At 31.7% G+C, this 11,044-nt stretch overlaps 1 protein-coding gene across 3 annotated transcripts in view; it reads right to left on the minus strand.

Moving 5' to 3' along the window:
• LOC106467664 (DNA repair protein RAD51 homolog A) overlaps positions 1 to 11,044 on the minus strand; it is a 20,002-nt gene that overhangs the window by 8,622 nt on the left and 336 nt on the right. Inside the window, exons 1-6 of one of the 3 annotated variants that reach the window (XM_022395867.1) lie at positions 10,673 to 10,809; positions 8,381 to 8,470; positions 7,457 to 7,594; positions 6,455 to 6,572; positions 3,524 to 3,615; positions 52 to 146 (exon numbers count right to left, since the gene is read on the minus strand). In XM_022395867.1, the coding sequence (XP_022251575.1) occupies positions 52 to 146; positions 3,524 to 3,615; positions 6,455 to 6,572; positions 7,457 to 7,594; positions 8,381 to 8,461 (524 nt within the window). In that variant the 5' untranslated portion in view covers positions 8,462 to 8,470; positions 10,673 to 10,809. Of the gene's footprint in view, positions 1 to 51; positions 147 to 3,523; positions 3,616 to 6,454; positions 6,573 to 7,456; positions 7,595 to 8,380; positions 8,471 to 10,601; positions 10,810 to 11,044 lie in introns of those variants that run through there. The other 2 variants (XM_013928036.2, XM_022395866.1) reach the window with 2 other exon arrangements.

An 11,044-nucleotide genomic window follows, 5' to 3' on the forward strand; every position in this document is an offset into this window, starting at 1 on the left:
TGTGACTGTTAATTCAACATTAACATTTTATAAAAAAAAAAAAGAGCTCACCTTTCTGAAACAGCTAGTAACCTCTCTGGTCTAAAGGTACCTTCAGTGTCAATATACAAACACTTGCCCTCACCACCATTATGATCAATGGGCAACTAGAAAGCAAAGAATATATCGTAACACCTCCAATTTTTCAGGGCATATACCTTTTAACATATAATTATTTTAAAAAAAAAAAAAAAAAAATCAGTTTATGAAAGTTCTATTATATTTGTAGAATTTTATTTATATATACATTTCAGGAAACTTAAAGGCATCAAAAAGATTTGATACAATATTGTTGCGTATATGCTTGTTTGATAATTTCCAGTATAAATTCTTTCCGAGGAACATCAGCGATACAAGTCCTTTTTTGGTTAAACTAGTTTATTCTTCCTCGATACAAACTTTTAGCACACAGTAATTTCACAATCAATATGTTTCTCACCACTTTAAACTTAACTACTTTTATAATACATGCTATAAATCACAGTGATTCACAATCTCGATAACTTCGCACACTAGCTTGAAACAAAATCGTAAATTACCCGGAACTATCTTCATTCACTGCCGCAGGCTTTCTCCGCCAGGCTTATATACCAAAAAGAGGGCGTCTCGAACAAACTTGGGCCTCCCCGTTCATTCATGATCATTTGAGAAATTTTATGCATGCTACCAATGCCAAATGCGCTAGCAGCATCATGTGACTTCCGCTGTCGTAACAATATGAAAAGCAAATGCTGTAATTCCTAAATTATTGGATTAGTGAATACACTACCACTCTGTTCAGCATTCAGCTAGAAACCAATAAATATTTCAATTCTAGAGAATAAGAAGTTTCCTGAAGAATTAATTGGCCTTGCTTCAGAATCATGTTTGTAGGAGTATCATTAAGACCCAGGTCTGAGGGTTTCCAGGATTATTTTAGATTTTACATCCTGTTTTCAATCGGAGATCTTCCTTCATGTTGATGGCCATAATTTAACATAAGTGCTTCATCACTTGCAGTTCATCAAGAACTAAATTTTTTGAACACTGACAACTTTCCATGCATTAAATGTGCATTCCATTTGACTGTGAATGAGTGTCATGTTCATTTGGCTCAACTTAGTATATGATTACTTCCCGTCTGTTTAACCATTTAATCATAAGACATTCTCCACAACTGAACTTAGTTGATACTACCAAAATCTTGAGGTAGACTGTAGAACGGTGGTTTGTTGTGTAAAGTTGCAAGGAGTGTCGTTAGAGTTTCACTTGGCAAAGAAAAATTAAAAACAGAAAAAAAAAAAACTGTGGCAGCAGGGGTATCATGCAAATCAAGGTAAGTGGGTTAGGGTGTTATCAGTGAAAAAAGTTTGTGAACCACTGTTGTAGAACTACTGAATATAATAAATTTTGAGTATATCACTTTCATCGACTCCTAAAAGTGGTGATTTATTGCCTACACAAATTTCATTTTCTAGTTTTCAATATGAAATTGTTAGCAAGAATAACTTTAAATTCAGAAGTTAATAAAAAATTTGACTTTTAATGAAAGTCTTTTTGTTTCTTCACTCAGGCCAAGTGAATAATACTAGCTATTAAAACAATTTATTATTTATTTAATGACTCTGCCAAAAATGTATTCTGATAGGAAAATTATTAAATATGAGAAGGGTCCAAAACAATGGTAACTGCAAGGATAACCTATGACAGTGGTCAGAATGGTCCAAAACATCGATAACAGCAAGGATAGCCAATTGATAACCTACAACAGTGGTCAAAAAGGGTCTAAAACACTAATAACAGCAAGGATAGCCAATTGATAACCTACGACAGTGGTCAGAATGGTCCAAAACACTGATAACAGCAAGGATAGCCAATTGATAACCTAGGACAGTGGTCAAAAAGGGTCCAAAACACTGGTAACAGCAAGAATAGCTATTTGTTGTTTGCCTGTCACTCGTAATTTAGACTAGTTATTACTGATTGTAATTTTGATTGAAGATGTTCAGCAACTCTTCTGGTAGAAGTTCCTACATAAATGAGAAAAGTAAGCAAATATTCTCTCAGGACACAACTTTTGAATATGTAAAAGCCATTTTCTGATCCCCCTGTATCCTTTACATGGATTATTGCTCACATAGCTTTCACTGGGGCACGGACCCCCCCCACACACACACATTGTTTTGCTTTATTTTAATTACCTCCTACTCTCAACATCAGTGGCACCTGAGTTTGTATGTGTAACAATGTCATCTACTATTTAAATCATTATGTTACTGTAAAGTAGAAGTGTCTGCATTTGTGATCTGTTATGTAAAATGGTGTGGACATCCTCCTACATATGTGAAGTAACAGTGCATAGTTGTGTAGCCTGCTATACAAAAACTTTGAAGCATTTTTCTGCTACCAAAAACCAGATGCTTCAAGGTTTTGCTTTACCACAGCAAATAATGGGAAAAAAAAAACATAACATGATTTGGAATGGTCCTCCATGTAATATGTAATTGATACATGTGCAACTTAATGCGCATATGAAGATGTGAATTTGTGTAAAATTTGAATTCCATGCTTCACAAAGACCTTAGGTTTACAAAAGTTTTAAGGTGAAAAAATGAGAGCAGATGGCAAGGCAAGATGAGCCAAGTCATGTACTCAGATACACCTTTCAGACAACCGAGTCTTGTCCTGTTCTGTCCCTGCATGATACTAACCTGCTACAGACCGAAGTCCAATCACATGAGGCATCAAGGGTCTACTTTACATAGATCTACAACACAGCATCTGTTGGTCATCCACTATGTGATGCTATTACTAGTGCCATTTAGGGACAAAAAAGAACAGGACAGTGTTTCATTTGTTTTATGGTTCTTATGCTTCTACTACTACCTTGTCTGCTCCTTTCATCACCATATAGAAGCGTGTACTTCATACAGCTGGGAACTGACGTTCTTCTGGTAACAGCAAAGCATGTGGTGAAGGTGACTAAATAACAATACCGTGGAGTTGTGGGCAGATTACAAGCTGAGGTTAATTTCAAATGTTCATAATGTAGTGCAAAGCAATATATACTATAATAAAATCAGACATAAATACTTCAATCTATTACCACATGAGCAGAACATGAAAGACAGAAGACTTTTGAAACATCATCCTCTGCACTTGAGCTCCATAAGTAGATTGTTGAGTCACTAATATACTTCTACAAGTGTTTCTCTAATAGGCAGATGCCATTCCTTTCATAGTCAACTGAGCATTCACAGTTGTTATTAAATATGCATTTTTTAATCAAATTATTTCAGAATTAAAACTGAAAATACAATAATAATACTAATATATTTAATTTTTTTATTCTGCTGCAAATGCAATATTCTAGGCTTATCTATGTGAATATGGTTCCCTTTTTACTTGCACAAGAGACTTAAAAAATTAAATAAATGACTCAGTTCATTTGAGATTATGAATATACTAAACTTTAAACTGCTATCAACCAATCAGAAAGTTATACCTGACATGTTACAGCCAAAGTATGACATATCTGGGTTTTGCCTGTACGGAACTCTCCAAAGATCTCAGTAATGGAGCCTGTTTCTATTCCACCTAGAACAGAAAAGAATGTATTTCATTCACTTTAGCAGTACTTACGACATCTAAGTATAAACTTAAAGATTTTTGTGTAAAATATCTAATCATTGTAATTAAAAAAAGGTAAGTTCATACAATCCCCACATTCAAGTCATAGCTACAAAATGCCCGAAACTATGCAACTGGATATTTTTATAAGAAGCATGAAATTTCTCACTTTTCACTCATCTGTCCATTGTTTGAGACTTGTTGGCTGTGTGATCTGTTACTCAAATAATCTGTTCAGTTCTTTTTCTGAGTAGCTTATCTAGTTCTTTGGGCTATTTTATCCTGCTCTGAAGCCTATCTTCAACTATATGATCTCTAAGAATTTGTTTTAGGGATATTTGACTGCTGTTATTTGTATGACTTCTAACTTCTTACCAAAGTGTCATTTGTCTGATTCTTTGGGACCCTGCTACTTATATTATTTTTTACCTTTCACCTCAGAATATCTGATGTAGTTCTTCATAGCACAAGGCCTAATCTGTGATTTTAATTTAGACATCAATAACTTTCTTCCATTGAAGACGCCGAGAAGAGCTTAAGATGGATACTGTTGTTTTTTCTCTTCCTCTGGTATATTGATTATAGATTTGATATCTTAAATACATCATGAGTAGCTGTGATCGAATCTTAAATACATCATGGGTAGCTGTGATCGAATCTTAAATACATCATGGGTAGCTGTGATCGAATCTTAAATACATCATGGGTAGCTGTGATCGAAATCTTAAATACATCATGGGTAGCTGTGATCAAATCTTAAATACATCATGGGTAGCTGTGATCAAATCTTAAATGATGATCATAAATATAGCACTGACTATTGTCTATTCAAACCATGTGCTGCTGATCTCCAAAGATATGTTCAATGACTTAGTTTCATTTCAAATTTTACACAGTTACAAGATAGTTTATGGAGGAGGCTTCCATTCATTTAACTGGATTTTTACATAATAAAATACACGTTTATTCTTTAACAAGAAAGATGTTAAAAAAAAGCAAAAAGCATAAAAAAAACCTATTTTGTCAGCATGTGTATAATCAAAAATTCTCATTTCTATAATCTTCAAGTCTTTCTGAAGCTAAGGCCCAAATACAAATGCATCAAAGTATTTTGATGAAAATATATCATTTTCTTTAAATATAAGGGCAAACAAAAAATATAGATGAAATAATAGCTATAAACACAGTAACAAAACTTTTTTGAATAAAAAATGTCTCCTATGTACACAAGTGTTACACAGAATATTATTGTTAGAATTTCAAATTGCATTTCCATTACTCATGTGGTAGTGATAAAACTGCTTCTGTTTTTTACCATTTATCAGATTTGTAAATTTCTGCCTTTTCTCTTGTCAGTGGGTGTTGGTCGACTTCCAAACACCTCTAGTTACTTCTTTTTATACAAATTGTTCAGCAATTGTTTTTTTTTCTGTGAACTTTTTAAAACACAAAGACATTGTAAGAGCAGTACCTCTATTGCTTGTTTGAACAATTTAATTGCAAGATAACAATGCTGCTTTTTATACATTAGTTGTAAATAGTAATTATATAAATAAACATTAATATGTGTATCTGTACCTTAAACATTTCTACATTTCTTGATCAATCAACACCAAACTTGACACAGTGATATAGGATGAGGAAGGTCATTTGGAGGGGGAGGGGGGGGGGTGATCTCCCAAATCTAATTTCCTATTGATATAATTCTTATAAACGAGTTTTTATTTCACCCATTCAACAGGCAGGTACTCAATCTAGTAGACATATAAAAGGCTATGACTTACAGATGGAAATAAAACATTTGATATGTTATTAGAGAAACACTATCTAGAACTAAAGTTCAGGCTTTTTTTTGGGGGGGGACCAAACATCATTAACTGTATGATATCTGATGTTTTACATCTGAGTAACTTAGAGCCTATTTTGATCTGTATATCCGACATCTTACCCCTGAGTCAATTATCTAGCTCTATAAAAACCTGTTGCGATCTGTATTCTGATACTTTACCTTCAAGTGAATTATCTAGCTGTTGTGATCTGTATAATTCCAACATCTTACTTATATAAACAAATATTAACAGCCCTATATCCAAAAGATAAAAACATTTTTGTGATAATGGGTGACATGATCTTGCATGTGGAATCTGTCTAAGGTATTGACTGTTGTGATCTGTATAATCTCTGACATCTTACCTCTGAGTAACTTATCTAGCTGTTGTAACCTGTAAAGTTTCTAAGGTCTTCCTCCATGTAACTTATCTAGCTGTTGTAACCTGTAAAGTTTCTAATGTCTTCCTCCTAGTAACTTATCTGACTGTTGTAACCTGTAAAGTTTCTAATGTCTTCCTACAAGTAACTTATCTAGCTGTTGTAACCTGTAAAGTTTCTAAGGTCTTCCTCCATGTAACTTATCTAGCTGTTGTAACCTGTAAAGTTTCTAATGTCTTCCTCCTAGTAACTTATCTAGCTGTTGTAACCTGTAAAGTTTCTAATGTCTTCCTACAAGTAACTTATCTAGCTGTTGTAACCTGTAAAGTTTCTAAGGTCTTCCTCCATGTAACTTATCTAGCTGTTGTAACCTGTAAAGTTTCTAAGGTCTTCCTCCTAGTAACTTATCTAGCTGTTGTAACCTGTAAAGTTTCTAATGTCTTCCTCCTAGTAACTTATATAGCTGTTGTAACTTACAACAGCTAGATAAGTTACTAGGAGGAAGACATTAGAAACTTTACAGGTTACAACAGCTAGATAAGTTACTAGGAGGAAGACATTAGAAACTTTACGATCTGTACAAACTGTGATGCCTTACCTCCAAGTAATTTATCTAGCTCTTTAGAGCCTGTTGTGATCTGTATAATCTCTGATCTCTTCTGATGAAACTCAGTGGCTGTTGTGAAACCCATAGGCACTAGTTTTGTAGCTTCAGCCTGAAATGTTTTTACATACATTTTAGAATACTATATTTTATAAAAATAAAATAACAGTATATATTTATTCTAACTCATGTTAAGCTTATTTCACTCTCAAGTATTTGATGATGTGACTTTATGAGCCACAAATTCAAGAATAACAGAATAAAAATGATTACAATAGCAATAAGATGGAAAAATGCTGGTCATGTTTTGGTCAAGTAACTTGCATTTTGACTATTTTTGTATTTTAAGGTAGTATATTTTTCATACCTTATTTATACAGAAGTCCTTGGATTCATTTAGAAACATGTGGTTATTTTTGTGTTAAATCAACAATATATATACATGTTAACAATGTTTCAACTACACATTTCATCAAGAACAGTTGCATCCACTTATTGTTCAACTGAAAACGTCCATAATTCAAGAACCATAAACAATACACACAAGTTATAATAACCAACAACATCAAACATGTAGTATTGTTATGGAGTTAAACATGTCCCATGCTGAAAACTTCAGTCTTTATGAATAAACAGTATTGTTCAGTTTTCATTGTTAAAAAAAGTTTACTTTAACAAAAACACACACATATATATATGTACATATAATTATACTATCTGTATTTTAGTGAAGTTGATTTACATGTACTTTCTAAATTTCTCTATAAAACGTTTTGGAAGGGAACCTAAAACTGATAAAGCAATAAACTTAGCATGAAAAACATACCAAAATAAATAGTTTATAATTTTAACACCATTTTCTTAACTGGCTCATTACAGGCTTAAGATTGAATAATACAAACATCTTGTGCTTTAACATTACATTTATTCATGTCTTAAGGTCTAATACAAACATTATTTTTGATATGCTACTTATTATTAATTGTTCAAGCTTACCAATATTTTATCTGCTTTTGCTTCACTAATCCCTTTTATACAAAGCAATTCTTTCTTTGGAGCAAATGCAACAGACTCAACAGTATGAAAACCTTTTTCTTCAAGTTTCTTGATATCCATAGCACTGATTCCATTACCCTTTTAAGAAAGAAGTCATTTATAGAATTATGAAACACACACTTTATTTTTTATTTATATTTTTGACAGTATGAAATTGAATTCCTATAAACGTATATCACTTCAAACTATTTTCTTTCCTTAAAAAATATTTTTTAAATGTGTCGGGTAAAATTGCAATTTAAAAAAATTATTTTAGCAAACTAATATATAAAATTAACCTATACCCTACTATGATACTTTTCACCAACTGTATGTTATGGAAGCTTCATATCTCTGGCTTTGATTAAAACTATTCCATATAATACAATGGTTTATATAAACATGATATATTCATAATAACGGGAAACACCTGATGCATCACAGAAAACTTGTTTACAGGCTTCCAACAAACTGTTGTTTGTCATAAACTAAATATAGAATATAATAAGTAAGAGCTTAATAGTATAAAACAACACACGTAATGTCATTATATGCAAAAAACAATATCCCAGGTCAGTGGTTACAAACCACTGGTTCAAAGGTAGATTTCAGCCAATTCGCAAGATGGTTGAAAATAAGCATTTTAAAATATAGTTACTGAAGTATATTGTTTTAAAATGTAATTGAAAAGTGTTGTAAAAGTTAATATAGTTTAAAACAATTTGTAAAATTTTTGGATAGGAACTGGCTGGTCTTCACTTGAAATAGGTGGTAATTAACATCAAGGTTTTTACAATAGCACAAAATTTTTTCAATAAATGTAAGACTCATGATGAACATGTATATACTTTTAATATTATATTTGTTGAATAAATAATGAGTTACCTCTAATTTCTTCAGTTTCTGTGGACCAAAATCTTCACACTCTTCAAGCTCTTCACTTTGTTCAGCAACTGCCATTGCCATCTTGAAAAACTTGTGATAAAAAGAAAAAATCTCAAATGAATGACAATGTGAAAATGTGTATATATATATATGTATTCCACAACTATCATATGAAAAGAACATAAGAAGCATCATAAATCAACTTACTTACAACAGATACTGCTTTTGAAATAAATTGTCAGCCCTGGTGGCCTCAACTGTAAGAAATCCCAAGAATTTAGAGAATCCTCTATAACAGCGTTTCCCAAACTATGGGTCGCGACCCACTGGTGGGTCGCAAGCGGAATGTTAGTGGGTCGTAAAAAGTTATACTAGAATTACGCATTAGCTTCAATTAAACGCTGTCTGTCGAGATAGTTCAAGACTCAGGCTTTCATTGCCAGGCTGTTGTTGTATCAAGCAGTATGTTGTTTTGACGAGCTTAACGAATCAGGGTTGATCATGCTCTCAATTTAATCAATCGTCATCGTAAAAAGGAAATCAATTTTCACCTATTCATACAGTACTTTAGCTATAGTACCGGTTTTATCAGTCGATTGCAGAATTTTAACTTTTGATTATAGATATCTATAGTTTTTTTATATTTCTAGGTATCCTTTGATTATATGTAGATATAATGCACCCCAGGCTCCTACGCCTATGCTATTTCAATCAAAAGTTAAAATTCTGTAACCAAAGGTTAGATATCTACTTACAAAGGATATCTAGAAATAAAAAAACTATAGATATCAATAATCAAAAGTTATAGCATTTATAAGTTCTGGAAATGTTATTGAAAATACGTGAGTATTTTTAAATGTAATTGAAATACGTGAATATGAATAAATAATATTTTTTATATTCTTTCATATGTTTTTGCCCAGTAAATTTCAGTGGGTCGCCATAAGCTGTGGTCATGAATAGTGTGTTGCGATTCTAAAAAGTCTGGGAACCCCTGCTCTATAACATTACAGACACAGTACAAATAGTAAATGTTCTGGTAAAGCTAAAAAAAAAAACAATTCTTTTTATCACTATCTTATTTTATAGTTGTAACATTAGATAAGCTTTTCCTTTATTTTAAACCTTTGTTCACTGGTTTTACTTAAAACATGGTTGATTTCACTTATAACCTTTATATACCCATGCAAGTATTTTGAACTATATTGATGAAGATTATAACTTGAACACATCCTTAATGTTCATGCAAGTTTAAATAACAGTGATTCTTCGTAGTTAGGTGTAAGATACACAAAATACTGGTTTGTTATTACTTGTGCACTCCAAATTAAAGATCATAAAATAAACTTACTACCTGTTTGAGAAACATGCCTATTATTTAAACAATAAATTAACTCTAGTAACCTAAGAGTGAGAATTATTAGTTTTAACAAGTTAACTATTTCAGTATTAAATATTACAAGTCAAATCTTATATCCATCATAAAGTGCTGTTATTAACAATGTTACAATTACCAGAATGGAACTATATGCTCAACTTCAGCATATTTATTAGACCATACATACAGACTTGTATGCTTATTATTTGAATATACAACATTATAACACAAACAATTACCTTACCACACATGACTTCAGTTTAAAACATCTTTGATTTTTCTCGTAAAATACTGACCAGATTTTGAAAGTGAGAGAAAGCTAATAACCCACAAGCTGCAGCATTGATAAATTGCAATTTAGTTTACTTTTTTTTTTATTTAAGGTTTATTTTGTTTTTTGTTACTAAGCCTTACTATCAGTAATAATATTACCAATATTATGTTTTACTAATACTAGTAATATTATACACTAATACAGAGCATTGAATAAATTGATGTTTTCAAAGTTTTTAACGTATTTGCAACAATAAGCATTATTTTTAAATAAATTAAAATGCGAATATGCTTAATGCTAGTATTAGTAACAATGGTACTTGATAGTACTACTAGTACTCATTAGTAGAACTAGTAGTATTACCTTTCTCAGCTTTCTGACAACTGAGAAGACCTAAAGCTATGTACTTAAATTTAAATAGGATTAAAATGTATTACTATTAGTATTACTAGTAAAAAAGTAGTATTAGTATTGCTCCTATTTGAAAGTTAACTGTTACTAGTTTTAGTTTTAGGTGTAACTTGTTTTACCACTAACTTTGTTTTTACTATAAAATGTACTCTTCTTACCAACGTAAAATCTGATGAACTGTCCACGTATGCTTAAACTTATAATGTTATATATTAAACCCTGTTAATACCTGACATTATACACAAATTATGTCGTTAAAAGAAATACAGGTTTCAACATCATTCCAAATATCCCGCCTTTTTGAATTCTGATTAGTTATAGCTTGTTGTTCCGTTTTCTCTCCTTTCTTTTTATACCTTGAAGACCTGGCGCTATATACTTTACTATGAAACGAAATTCTTCGCATTGTTAAAATGTTTGGTAATAGTACAGGGATCCCTCGATTAATGTGCATTCGATTAATGCGTTTTCGTTTAGTGCGCTTAAATTTTTTTTATAACCAATATTCGATGAGTACGTGCATAATACTCGATTAGTGCGGTAACACACATTTCATTTTAACCATAGTAATTGAAAAGTAAGTTTTAGGCACTGAAATTAA

The sequence above is a fragment of the Limulus polyphemus genome, unplaced genomic scaffold, assembly GCF_000517525.1.
Source record: "Limulus polyphemus unplaced genomic scaffold, Limulus_polyphemus-2.1.2 Scaffold2699, whole genome shotgun sequence".
Taxonomy (NCBI): domain Eukaryota; kingdom Metazoa; phylum Arthropoda; class Merostomata; order Xiphosura; family Limulidae; genus Limulus; species Limulus polyphemus.